The sequence below is a fragment of the Stegodyphus dumicola genome, chromosome 1, assembly GCF_044657685.1.
Source record: "Stegodyphus dumicola isolate Sdum_Otavi_A_Nest chromosome 1, ASM4465768v1".
Taxonomy (NCBI): Eukaryota; Metazoa; Arthropoda; class Arachnida; order Araneae; family Eresidae; genus Stegodyphus; species Stegodyphus dumicola.
Genome location: NC_140768.1, coordinates 208,569,191 through 208,583,815, shown reverse-complemented (window position 1 = coordinate 208,583,815; position 14,625 = coordinate 208,569,191). Strand labels below are relative to the sequence as shown.

At 33.1% G+C, this 14,625-nt stretch overlaps 1 protein-coding gene across 1 annotated transcript in view; it reads left to right on the top strand.

Annotated features, from left to right (window-relative positions):
- The window catches only part of LOC118205807 (uncharacterized), a 425,653-nt gene that overhangs the window by 111,768 nt on the left and 299,260 nt on the right, over positions 1-14,625 (top strand). The window contains exon 6 of the mRNA XM_085825092.1: positions 4,616-4,729. Coding sequence (XP_085681218.1) covers positions 4,616-4,729 — 114 coding nt within the window. The remainder of the gene's footprint in view (positions 1-4,615; positions 4,730-14,625) is intronic.

Genomic DNA, 14,625 nt, shown 5'->3' with positions numbered 1-14,625 from the left:
CAATATTATTTAAACTTTAAGAGTAGAGCACCTACTTAAGAATTCATCTGTCGTTAATTGATGAGAATAACTCAAAACATTGTTCAAAGAAGCTATAGTCTCTAGCTGAAGAAGCTGAATGCAAAACAATCAAATCCATTCAAAAGCCTTAAAACACGCAGCTGAAATTTTAGCAGCATAAATCACATAAGTCTGTAGGGTTGTTATCATTTTAATCAACCAGTTATTTATAATTTCTACTTTATTAGCATTCTCCTTTCCGTCCTCACCAGAATGCAAATCAGTTTGAGAGAATTTAAATCGAGGGTTTGGGATTGAAGGACAGAGCATGTTTCTGCCTCTCGAGGTCACGTTACTAAGTTTCCGTAACTTTGGTACGATTGGAATTCTTCGACTTTAAATTGTGCTGACATTTAAATTGTGATTCCTGTGAGAAGTTTTGAGCCAACTTTACGCTAAAGCAATTATGTAGTCTTTAGTTTTGAATTTCAGTTTGACTGTTACTTTTAAGCTTCATCGCCACAAGTGATGGATGTTTTGTTAAGCGTCAGACATGCATTTATATTAAAGTTCTGATTTAATGAAAAAGTTGTTTTAAATATTTTCGACACTCAATTGTTACTTCAGACAAATCGATAATTCGCTAAGTCTGTTAGGAGTTTGTTGCCAGTTTATGCTAGCTACCAAAGAAGGTCAAAATCTATAAGTCTCCTTATTTTGTATACAGACCAGATCTTGTTTCTAGACAACAGCATACCTTCAGTCCAGAAAACCATTCTGAATTTCATATTTATTACTACCTATTAACTATATTCAGTGAAACGTCGAGTGTCAAAAATAACAGAAGCATCTTTTTTGGAAAAAACAATCTGCATTCTCGTTACCATTTTGTCATTCTGTTATACCGCAATGTGCAAGAGCCTACTCTTGCACACTGCGAGATTGCACATTAAGAGAAATTAATTAAATGTGCTTCAGGGCTGAAATCTGCAGTCTGTTCCATGTGATTTTGAACAAAGATAACTCTGAGAAAATGCCTCTAACATTGAAATGAAATGAGATAAAATTACAGCCCTGATAAAAGAATCCTGTCTAACATGAACTTTAATAGCTATAAATAACTAAGAAAAATTCCGGTATAAAACTAAACTGACGAGCTGAGAGGATCTCAAACGAATGAAAATAATCAGACATACGTGAGATTTTGTTTTCAGCCAGAAACTGCTAAATTTTGAAGATACATTGGTTACGTAGAAGATACAAGAGTAAAGAACCATTCAAGCGTTTGGACCAAGACGCTGTTAAAGAAGAGTTAATGCTAGTTGTGTTTGAAACAAAATAGCAGATACATTGCTTATATTAAGTTGATATCTCTTCTTCTATTCTATCTCTTCTTCTATATTGCTTATATTAAGTTGATATATCTTCGTTATAATTAGACGTCCTATAATCATAATGGTAATTCTTCATTCCCTAGTCTTGGAAAGTCTCCGTGACTACCTGTGATACACTTCCCCAGCTACAGAAATCCGAAATTTTTTGCAGTCTGAAAATTTAAGGCTAGAGCCCAGAACCTCAATAGAAACCATTAAAAATTTTTTAAATTGAAAAATATTAAAACATTTTATATTTTAAGTTTTAAAAAATCATAAAAATAAATACTTTGTGCCATTCACTTAACATGTGGCATGAGAAACACTTTTATTAACTACAACAAAGCTGAAAATATTCATTCATTTTATTTGGTGAATATAAGTAAATGTATTTTAATTTTCTAATTAGATAAATTATTTTAAAAAGTAAGATACAAATTTGAATTGTTAAGAAAGGAATTAAGTTAAAAGTTTAAATCTTTCAGTTTGTTGATCAATAACAGACTGATTAAATTTGAAAGAAAAATAAAAGACTATGCGGCGAAGCGAAACGGGTGAGGCAAGTAAGTCGAGGACTAGGACACCTAAGGAGTCAGGTATGCTTCCCATGTCTAAAAATGGGGGGAGGAAGTAGAATAATTTCAAAATTAATTGTACAGGTATAGTCCTACCGTACTTATAGTACAGCTGCTCTCCAGTTTTAATGCAGGACACCCCGGGAACGGATGCGAGGATCTCTCATCCTTTTTCCTCTACCACCAAACGACTTGAGAGAAATTTCAGCTCGCCGGCGTTTTAAGTGCCTGAGGCCTCACAGACACTGTACACTTACAAACATTCATGCCTGCTTTGTGATTCGAGGCCGGGAATTTCTCCCACTTTCCTAGCGTGCCTTCGGGGTGTCGTAGCTCTGCACACTGGGCCGGTATCCAGAGGTCAGTGGTTCGATTCCCGGCGAGAGCGATTGCTAATTGTTCACCTCGCTTATTTCCAAAAAATGCCTAATGTCTCTACACATTGTTTATAGCTAAAATATTAATTATATTAACTAGTTATTAGCTTATGGGTGCAAACATCAGCTGACTAAGAATGAGGAAAATGTCTAGTTTATAGTTTTTACTTAAAATTGTCCTTATTTGTTTACTGGTTTTTCTTAAAATAACGTTAATTTATGTTTCTAAATAATTTTTTCTAAGTTTGTTTAATTTCTTATAATCCAATCACTCAAGCAATTACTCAAAACATTATGCAGAACTGTTTACCTAGGAAAAGAGACATTTACTGTTAGCTAGAAAGATAACTGCTTAATTTAAACCATCCACAGCAAAAGTAGGTACAGTTTTATGAGCGAGAAACTCCATAATCTTGTCACTATAGGCTGATTAAATGAGGTTTCTAAAAAGTGGATGTTTTATCATATTTTACGCAGTGTAACTTGCGGGAGGATTTGTTACGCTCTTATAGTTACAGCAGAATCAATTGGTACTCATAGTTATAATAGAATCAATCAAATGCTCATAGTTACAGTAGATTCAATTAATGCTTCGTTTCCAAATATCTAAGGATCTGTTGCTTATTGTTATATAAGAAGCAATCAATTTTATATTGTTTTTATTTGTGAGTTAGAATATGTAGTGGTTAATATTTTATTTTGATTTGTGAATTAAAACATGTAGTGGTTCATATTTGATTTTGATTTGTGAATTAGAACATGTAGTGGTTTACATTTTATTTTGATTTGAGAATTAAAGCATGCAGTGGTTTATATTTCACCCTCGTTAACTAACTACTGTCAGTAATCTATACATTTACTATTGAATCAAATGAGAAAGAAATTGATGCATTGAATAAGTTAAAAGCCCTTCAGCAGTTTCAGTTTATTTACACGGTAGAACAGGGAGGGGCAAACTTTTTCGCTCGCGGGCAAAAAATCGGAAAAAAAATGTTTCGCAGGCCAAGATAAATTTTTCTAAAATTTTAAAAACAATATACAAATATTACAATTTAAATATTGTTGCGTGCGTACAGTTTCGTAATAGATTGAATGCACAAGTGCGATAAAATGTTATATTCTTTGAAGACTGCTACAGCTTCATTGCAGATGAGACACACTGGTTTATCTTTTACAATAGTAAAAAAAAATATTTCCAGGTCCATTCATCATTAAATGTACTTTAAATCAACTTCACGTTTTTAGTAGCCATTTTAGGGATGAAATATTTTACGAATAACCAAACAAGCACTAGTTACACTACACTTTAATAATTTCACCACTATTCCCAATGATGCTATATATCCGCAATCTATCCATACGCAGTAAATAATATTAGAAATCGCCCTAAAAGAAAAAGACGCTGGCTGGAGCTTAAAATGCATAGTCTGCCACATGGGGAGGTTTAATTCAGCTATATTGGATTCCCATATGTCTGCTCCCCGAGAAAGAGAGAACACTTGTTGGAGCGAATCTACAGCTATAACTAACTAAGAATTTCCGCTTTTAACACTTTACTGATTGAAATCTGTATCTGGTTGCTATTTCTGTCGATATATGTTTTGTAGAACAAAACTAGCGAAAATAAAAAGATTGAGAAAAAGGAAGAAAAAAATAATATTAAAAAAAGTAGAAAAGGAGATGGATATATGATATATAAATATATTTTTCTTTTATTTGTCTCGGACCGGCAAATTAAAATTCTATCCGCGGACCGGATAGAACCTTTCAGCGGGCCGTAGTTTACCCATTCCTGCGGTAGGCTATTTTTTTTTCAAGTCTGCTCAACTATGGTGCACATTCCGGTCTAGAACGTACCGACATTTGAAACCCTAGGAGCTAGGCACTTGGTCTAGTAGCTACGCCTTTTCTTAATTTATTTTTATTTAGCTAGTTTTTTTTTGTTAATTTTATTACAAATGAATGAAATGAAAAAGAAATCAATGTTAAACTTAAAACATGGAGCTATTAGTAAAATAACAAAGCCTTATTTCATATTTAAATCGATTTTGCATTGTTTACAACGGAAGCAGATATATCCTTAAAAATCTTAAGGTCTCCAACTAAAAAAATATCATGTTTATTTTCATATTCGGTTATTCTTGGCACATTCCATTAGTTCGATCTTCCATTAAGTTGTAAATAGAAGTGAAAGTTCTTACTTACAAGTTGTTTTGTAACTTTAAATACTCTTCCGTGTTTAATCCCATAATTGGAATGCGCAGTTAATCAGATGAATATTTTTTTACAGTGGTTTGGCAACTTAGTGACCATGGAATGGTGGGATGACCTTTGGCTCAATGAAGGATTTGCAAGTTATGTGGAATACAAAGGAGTTAACGAGCAACATCCAGAATGGGATGTGGTAAGATAACTTCATACATCTTACTTAAAACTTTTAAAACAAAGCTCACGACATTAAAAAAAAATAAAAACAAAGCTACTTTATTTTATCATCTTCTAAATTCAGTGTGTTTCGTCGTCAGTATATCGTTAAGTTTGCGTTTGGTTCAGCTTTTTTTTTATAGAAAACTTTACAGAAGTTTATCGAAGAAAAATACCCTTTATAGAAAAAATATTCGAGTTTCCAAGTATAAGTTTTACTATCTACAGTTGACAAGCTTCACTAAGACCGACTCAAATATAATCGAGATCAGCAAGTTGCTGTACATTATGACTTATTTCACTTGTCTCATAACAATATTAAATCTACAAATTTTATCGTGAACAAAAGGCAAGGATTTCTTCTGTCGTTGGTTTAAAGGTCTTGGGCACCTTCTAGTTGATAGTACGAGTTTATCCAGCTCCGTCCGAAATTTGGAGGAGAATCTCCAAAGGAACGAATCCGAGGATTTCCCACCCTTTCTTTCCTTCTACCAACCCTTCTAGAGTGCTTTTGGCTCTACATTATTTTAGGTGCTTGCCTGAAGCAAAGCCATCATACCAAATGCCCATGCATTCTCTGAGATTCGAACCCGCGCACAAGTCCATACAGTCGACTTTCCTACCGTCATACCATCAAGGCAGCTCAGTAATTTATAGCTTTATTAATTCGATAATAATTATCTTTCGAGAAGATATTTTTTCTGTGAAAACATTTTATTTAGACCACTGCATGCACTTACATTTTATGTAAATACATCCTTCTTAAACGGGAAATAAATACTAAGGACACTCAACAATGCTCGATGGAAAAAATGTCCTAACTTTTCATTTTTTAAACTTCCTGACAAATTTAATTGTGTGTTAGTTTTGTGACTCCAGAACTCTCGCTGCTAATTTCTACTTTGCAAAACAATCTAAGGAATTCTACGGAATACAACAGAAAGCTTCCTTTATTTAAACTAAAAATCTGATGTGGACACCACATGACTTCCTTGTACGGAATACTAAATTATATGCATTTTTTCCTGCATTTCATTTAAACTTATTTCCTCGAATTTTATTAGAGATATATTTCTCATTCAATTAATTCAGTTCTCACTTCGCGGTAAAGCAAACAAAGATAAAAACTCAAAATATCTTCATTAAAATTTGAAAGGTATAGAAAAACATAAAACATCAAATACAATTAAAATACTTTTTTATTGTACAATTAAAATTACAGTTTTTACACAAAAACAAGCAATTCGGCCAACAGGCAAGTAGGCAGGCTTTTCGGTGAGCAAAACTAAAAGCTTCCTTTTGGACCCACTCGGCAAAAAGACACTGAAGGTGCAGGAAGACTTAACTCGTTATTCTGCTAAGTTTCAAATGTATACAAATATGGCTGCAATGGTAAAAAATAATTAGGCTTAGTGTCACTTAAACAACTTTTAAATTGTTGATAATTCTACAAATATTGCATTCAGGTTAACTAACGGAATGGAAATCTTACCGTAAGACAAGAACAACATAATTCAATCATTTTTAGAGCAAAAAAATATACAATTTGCCAACATATGAAAATAAAAATAAACTGAGCTCAAGAGTAACAGAGTGGGTATATATACGTAATGAAACTATGGTTCGATGACACGCGATGAAAGATTTGATTATTCATGCGGCACAAACTTGCATTAAAATTTTCGGTGAAACAGGACTTTTCCCATGATTCACTGTGAACGCAGAATAACAAACCGGTGTAGATTTCTTCATAATTAGAACTGGTAGAAGAATGTAGCGGCAAAACAAGTTTGGAAGCATTGAAATACGAACGCTGAGACGTATATGAGTATAAATACTAATTGCATAGATACTTGATGCTTAGAGCGTCCATCCACTTCTGAAGAAGCAGTCGAGCCGGATTAAACTCCTTTTATTTATTTAAATTCCCATTTTGTGGCCACAATTCACTTGGCACTCTACTCGTGCCTATTAAAGAACATTTACAATTTTGATATTATTTCCATAGAAGCGAATATAGCAGCACACACATGATTGCAGAAAGACATCTGGCCAAGAGGAAAGCACAAGCAAAAATGACGCATCAGTTCATAGAAAGTAGGAGGGACTCAAAAGTTTCAGTTTTTAATTTTGATTTACAATTTGGTGATTGGTCAAGAGACATCTTCATTAAGGGTTATGTAAGATCGCATGATTAATTTGAATGACGCAGTTTAGACTTACAGCGCTATATTTAGGACAGATAGATGAAGTTCCCAAATGAAAAAAAAAATAAACGAGGTTATAGTGAATTAGATTTTGAAGTTTGGTTTCATATTTTTTACCTTACATATATCTTTATTGATATTTATACACTTTTGGTTCTGCCGATTTCAATCGAAAAGAGAGATGCACAGCTATATGTTCTAGCAGTCCTATAAACAGAATTGCAACGTTCTGAGGCTCATCGATTTTGAGTTATGCGAGACACATACATACGTGGGTACGTACGTACAGACGTCACTGAAAAAAAATCTCTTCTGAATCCATTTTAAAAACTTTTTGCAACCCGTTTAGGGAAAAAGAGTCCTTTATTCTGTCCTTACGTACAGATAGCACGCAAAACCAGCGTTAAATTGCATTCGATAGCTGTCAAAAGGAATATTTTCGTTGAAATATGATACCCGAAACTTTTCACGATTAAAATACTTCCTTTATTTCGTGCAAGGAAGTAAAAAGAAATACAGAGAGATATATTTCACAGTAAAAATACACTGTTTATCATAAATTAAGGAAAAATCACAAAAATCACAATTACTGAAAAAGTTACATGTAGAATTTTATGAAACTTACCAACAATATACAACACATAGTGAGGTATCAAATAACATAAAAAGAAATTACCAGACAATTATGGTAGTATAGAAATTAGCACATGTATAAAATGAAAAAATCGAAGGTGTCAGTTTTCTATAGGAAAAGTACCTTCAATATGGAATATGGTCGCCTCTAGAAGGAATACAGCACATACAGCGATGTGTGATACTTTCAATTATGCGGTCTATCTGTTTCATAGGAAGCGAGAGCCATTGCTCTTGCAAAGCAGTTGCAAGCGCGGCAAGGGTCTGAGGGGGCGGATTGAGAGCAGTTAGACGTCTCTCTAAAGCATCCCAAACGTGCTCGATGGGATTCAAGTCCGGGGATCGAGCTAGAAACTCCATGCGCATAATTGTTTCCTGTTGAAGATAATCATTTACGATGCGGGCCCTGTGTGGTCTTGAGTTATCGTCCTGTAACAGGAAAGCATCACCTATTGCCCCGGCACATGGGCGCATATAAGCATCAAGGATGTCATCTCTATAAACCGGAGCATTCACGATTTCCGTTGGAAAGACATGGAGGTCTGTGCGTCCACCCAAAGAGATGCCACCCCAAACACAGACACTGACTCTTCCGTATGCATCTCTTTAACGGATGTTTGACGGATGATAACGGGTTATAGGTTCTCTCCATATCAAATAAAGCCTACTATCGCTTTCTAGACTAAACCTAGACTCATCCGTAAAGAAAACAGCCCTCCACTGATCAGGCGTCCAGTAGACATGCTGTCGTGCCTACTGCAAACGGTTCCTCCTATGGCGTGACGTGAGCAGCACGCAAATGGCTGGTCACTTCGCATACAGACCACCTTCCTGAAGCCTTCTACGCACAGTTGACGTTGACACCAACCTTCCGGTGGCTGCAGCAAGGGAGGATCTAAGAAGAGTCGGAGTAGCGGTTCTATTCCTGCGTGCACAAAATGTCAAATATCGGCCATCGGCGCTCGTCGTAGCAGTTGGCCGTCCTTGGCTGAACCTCCTAGATGCCGAACCTGTGGTTTGAAATCGCCTCCAAAGTCTGTGAACCACAGAAGAACTCACGTTTAGCCATCTGGCCACTTCTGTTTGACTTTATCCTGCCTCTAGTCTCCCCATGGCTCTCCATCGTAGTTCTGCAGGCAAATGATGCCTGGAGGTCATTGTTAACAATTGGCCATCTCAGAATTCTGATGTCACTATTACAGTGAAATATGTGAACTTGCTCTCAAACATGGACTTTTATTCTCGTCGCAGGCGACGTATTCCGAGTGCAGCGCCACTAATTTGCATATTGCAGTTTATTCAGCTATTCTTACTTGGCAACATATTCCTATTTTTACATTTTTGGCTTATTTTTGAGGGAGTTATCCCTATTTTTGTGATTTTCCCTTAATTTATGATAACCAGTGTACAATGATTCTTAAATGTTTGATTTAATGAAGGCAAAATACGCGAGATCTATTTGCCAAAGGACGTATATGTTCGTGCTTTATTTGTTTGTATAGTCGATTAACACAAAGTTTTCTAAGAGATACCTTCGTGGATAGTTTTTAAGAGAAATGGGTCTGTAATTATAACATACCTGTTGGAAACAACATCAAAAAATAATTCGTGCAATCAGTTCTTTTGTCAGAAACAGGAGCTGGAAGGAATTAATTACTTCTGTTCAACGACTTTAAAGATACTTAAACATATAATAACGCTTGAAGAAAAGCTAATTAGTTAGTTACTTTAATTACAATAAATCACTCGAGATCTATCTGCCTATGAAAAGCTATATACTGAAACTGATCACTGCCCAGAATAATGTTGCGGCCGTGATACCTAACGAATGTGATGTTAATGCAGCATTGGTCGCCTTCGACTATACTGAATCCGAGAAAATGATTATATATAATGAGAAACATTCATAAAAGAAAATTTCCTGAAAGGAGTTTCAGTAGCACACTTCCAGCATCGGTAAGGATTTAGAAACATTGGAAATGGGGAGTGCCTTTCGGCAGTGAAGGATCCGGTTGGTGTTGTTGTGCAAAGTATTTCATCTTGAAGTTTAATTTTACATTATAATAGGACTAACTGACTTTTACCAAAATACTGCCATCACACGATGCAATCAAAGGCGAAGACATATTTACAACTCGTCTGCAAATTAGCCAAAAAGAGGGCGGAACTCAGTAAATGAAAATAGTATGGAGTCCACTGGCTTAAAAAAAAGCAAGTACAAAATATGCAAAAAAATGTCTGCTTCCCTAAATGCTAAAATTTTAAATAAGAACATTTTTCGAAACAAAGTTAATGTTTATTTATTTAAAAAATTATTGTGCAAGAGGAATATAGCGTGCTACTCCTTTTTTAGTATTAACACAGTTAATTTTCTGAATTCATAGTGATATCCTGGAATTCCAAATACAGTAAGCTAATTTAAGGAAATCTCAAGTCGAGAAAGAAACTAAGAACTTGAAAAACTCTACGACCAAAACGATACTCTCCTCTGGATCTTATCATTTAGTGTTTTATAAAAGTATAATTGAATAAGTTCCACCAGATGGGAAAGTGGTAAGTGACGCTGACTCCGTATCGAAAGGCCCCAGTTCGAATCCCGGTGAAGGTATGTATATTTGTAAATGTATAATATTTATGCGGCGTAAGGGGCATTCAAAATATGCAGTAAGCTTAAAGTGTGGAAAGCCCTCTGATTCGTCCACCGAGTGCTCTCCTTCAAAAATGGGACAGAACTGAGCAAAGTCGGACTTTCAAGACTCTTGCCAACGGCAGTCTTATTCTCCTGGCCATGATAAAATTCTTAGGCTTGTTCTGAATAGATCAGACAAGTGAGATTAGTCACGACACATAGCTGAATAAGTGAAAATTTCCACATCTACCATTTTTTAATGTATTCCATTCCGAAGATAAAACAACTTTAATCGCAGTATCTTAAAGTAATATTTGTCTTGTGTAGAGTCGAATGATATAAAAAGGTAATATTATGTAAGTTTAAAAGATATGAAAACTAATATTATATAAGTTTAAAAACGTATTTTAATTTTTTAACCATTCGCACAGACTCAGCAACACAAAGAAGAAAAAACATATAAATCTTTTATTTTTCGAAAGGAAAAAAAACTTTATTCGGAAAAAAAACTTTATTCGGAAAATAAATAGTCTTCTAGGATACAAGAATTTTGTACCTGAGTTGCTTTTATCTAATAAATCTTAGGTTTCAAAAGAAGCTGTTGTGTCGAACATCTTTTTTAAAAAAATTCTTCATGGAACTGTCAAAAACAGATATCTCGGTTGAGAGATTTTGTATGAAACTTAATAAATTTCACACCCATATTATAGATAGTTGTCTTGCCAACTTAGAACGCTACGTTAAATCTATAAACTCTGTCAATCACAGTTGCTCAAAAGCCTATTAAATTCGAGGTGCACGTAATACGCCATGCTAGGGACGAGGACTATATATATCGTGTTATATTGCTTCAGTAATGGTATTTTGTACTTTTCTTTCTTAGCGCTAGTATCGTTGAGAACGAGAATTTTACTTATGGTGAAATGTTTTTATTTCACGCTTTCGATCCTTGAATTTAATTCATAAAAGTCTATTTTTAACTGCTTTTGTTACAGAGGAATGCTTCGGTTATTACTGATCCGATGCAACATTTTCAAGCAGTCTCCCCGTGTAAAATCATTAAATTTACAGTGATTCATTACCATTGGCCCTAATGAATAATCTATTGGTGCTACTTTGGTAGACGGTTGCACGGATTTTGGCGATTTTTTTTTTTTTTTTTTTTTTTTTTTTGCGAGCGATGACTTATGGTAAACTCATTGCTAGACAAGTTATTCATGGTAACCGATACTTTGTTATCATTTTATTTTTAAAATAATGCGTTTTATTATGCATAAATTCCGTGTATTAAATATTATTTATGGCTTCTAAATATTAAAAATCAATTTAATTTTGCATTTTTTATTTGAAATTAAAATTTTATTGTTTATGATATTTTATGGAATTTTATGCTGTGGATGATGTAATGAATGACGTCACATTACTTTAAAAGTAATTGGTTTTAATATCTATAAATTTAATCTAATGTTTTAAACATTATTTATGGCTGTTAAATATTAAAATACAATTTAATTTTGCATTTTTTAAAAGTGATTTTATTATGTAGGATTATTTAAATAATTTTAATTCTATTCGTGATGTAATCAGCTCCATGGTTGGTTACAGAATATTTGTGCATTAACAAGCTGTAATCAGCTCCCTGAATGGTTACTGAATATTTGTGCATTACCGCGCCATTTTAAAATTTTATTATTCATCTCTTCAAATTCCTTAGATTACATTTTTCAAACTTTTTACAAATTTTTTCCTTAGATTACATTTTTTAAATTATATTACATTTTTCAAATTTTTTTCATTGTTATCTAAATTATGATTCCGATTTTTTGTGGTACTTATCAATATACGACAGGTTAAATGCTCAAAAAATGTAAGTACATATTTTTCTTTTACTTTATAATTGTATACTTCAATTTTTATTAAAAAAATTGATAGCTGTTTTCAAAAATTGCCGAGATATTTATTGTCAGATATGTTTTAATCATATGTTTTAATAATTATATCCTATAAAACTTATTTTAAAGGATTTGAATTTAAGTAATATTTTTATTCTTTTAAACCTTAATATGATGTTTTTAATTCAAGTAATATTTTAATTCTTTTAAAAGTTGATGTGATGTTTTTAATTCGATATTCAATTTCACTAATATTTTAATCCAATTAAACGTTGGAGCAATGTTTTTATAGCGGTGTTTTTATTCTATTTCTTAGCTATATGAAAGTAATGATTTAACTTTATTTTAGTATTTTATACTCATAGTAAACGTATTTATTTACATTTGCCTGCCTTCTTAAAAAAACGACAATTTCAACAAAAATTTAATCCATTATTTTTAACGATATTTATTTTTTTAAAGTTTCGAATACTTTACTATGCGTAAACTACGTAAAAACAGCGTTTTTCAAGATGGCTGACGATTGTAAAAACCGCGCCAACAATTGCGCCAACGTAAATCGCCAAAAATCCGTGTAACCGTCTACCAAAGTAGCACCATGTATTAATTAATCGAGTAATTTATTTACTTGAGCCATTTAACAGTTTGATTACCGATTAAGAGATTGAATATTTTCCAGCTATGAAACTGACACTCTTTGATCGATAGCTCAGATCTATATTTTCTGAATAAAATACCTGAATACAAAAGAAAAGATAAAAATAATGAAATGCTGAACACCCGTTAAGTAATATATTCCATGAAAATGCCTTAGTTACTAAAAAAGCAGAAAAATTTTAGTTACTAAAAATTGTTTAAAAACTCAAAAACAGCTGAAAGCAATAATATCAAAACCATTAGAGCCTTTTGCTGCACAAGAGTAGAGTATACCGCATTTACTCGCGTATCCCTGCCTTTTTGTACTAATTTTATCTTTTGAAAAGCAAGAAAAAGAGATTACGTCATACGTGTAATACAATTTCTGGGATAAAAGCTAAAATGAAGTACGTAATGAATTAAAAGAGCATGCGGATAGATATTCCAAAAATCGTTATGCTTTTTGTCTCAAACAAATCAGTTAAAATTAGAAATTTCAATAGTATTTTTTTTACTTATGCAGTGTACATTCCTGCCTATACACATTTTTATTTCCTTGTACGAAGTAAAAAGGAAGTATTGTAATCGCGAAAAGTTTCAGGCAGCATATTTCAACGAAAATATCCATTTTGACCGCTATCGAATGCAGTTTAACAATGTTTTTGCGTGATATCTGTACGTAAGGTCAGAATAAAAGACTCGTTTCCTCCAAAAAAAATTATAAAACTGCTTTAAAATTAATTCTGAAGAGAACTTTTCGTGGCGTCTGTACGAAAGTATGTACGTACGTACGTATCTCGCATAACTCAAAAACGAGTAGCCTCAGAACGTTGAAATTTTGTATATAGGACTACTATAACATGTAGATGTGCACCTCGTATTTTGGTTGCAATTGTCGCACCAAACGTATATAAATATATTTATATATATATCCACTCTGTTACCCGGCTCAGTGATCTCAGTTTCTTTATTCGTATATGTTTGTAAATTGTACATTTTTTGCTTTAAAAATGATTGAATTATGTTGTTTTTATCTTCCGGTTAAGGTTTTTATGCCTTTAGTAAATCTGTATGCAATATTTTTAGAATTATCAACAATTTTAAAGTTGTTTAAGTGCCGCTAAGCTTTTTTTTTTTTTTTTTTTTTATGGTGGCCATTGATTGTTTGCATTTGAAACAGCAGACTAGTGGATTTGTTGCCAATCTAGAGAAACTTAGCTTCGTAACAACAAAGATAACGCTTTCATTTATTATTGCCAATTAAATCATGCTTAATCCTTTCTGAAATTTTTTCGAGGAAATAAGTGTTTAAGATTTACTTCGTAATTTTTAATATAGATATTTTGAGTTTTTATGTATTTTTGCCTTCTCGAGAAGTGAGAACTGAATTCATTGAATGAGAAATACTCAATCGTCTGTGAAAACTGTTTCTTTTTTGTTTTGTTTGCTTAATTTCTTTTATACATAATTCTAGCTTTATTATCGTATTTGAATAGAACATGTGGCAATGATTAGATAATTCTATTCTTTAAATGCTATAAATTTTATGCATTATAAGTTATAATATGAACGAAATATAGTACTGTTAAGTGAATCTAACGCCAGAGTGTCGCTATGGTAAACAAATACTAGAGTGAAATTTATAGAATGCATTTATTCTATTGTGGTTTATGCGCTGTCGGCGAAGTAGATTTAATTCAATCCAATAAGTTTAAATGAAATGCAAGAAAAATACATATAATTTAATATTCCGTTCAAGGAAGTCATGTGGTGTACACTTCAGATTTTTTATGTTGTTATCATAAATTAGTATTCTCTGTACAAAAGGCTGAAAAAGACGGAGGAAATACACGAAGGAGGAAGAAAAGGCGAGCAACTA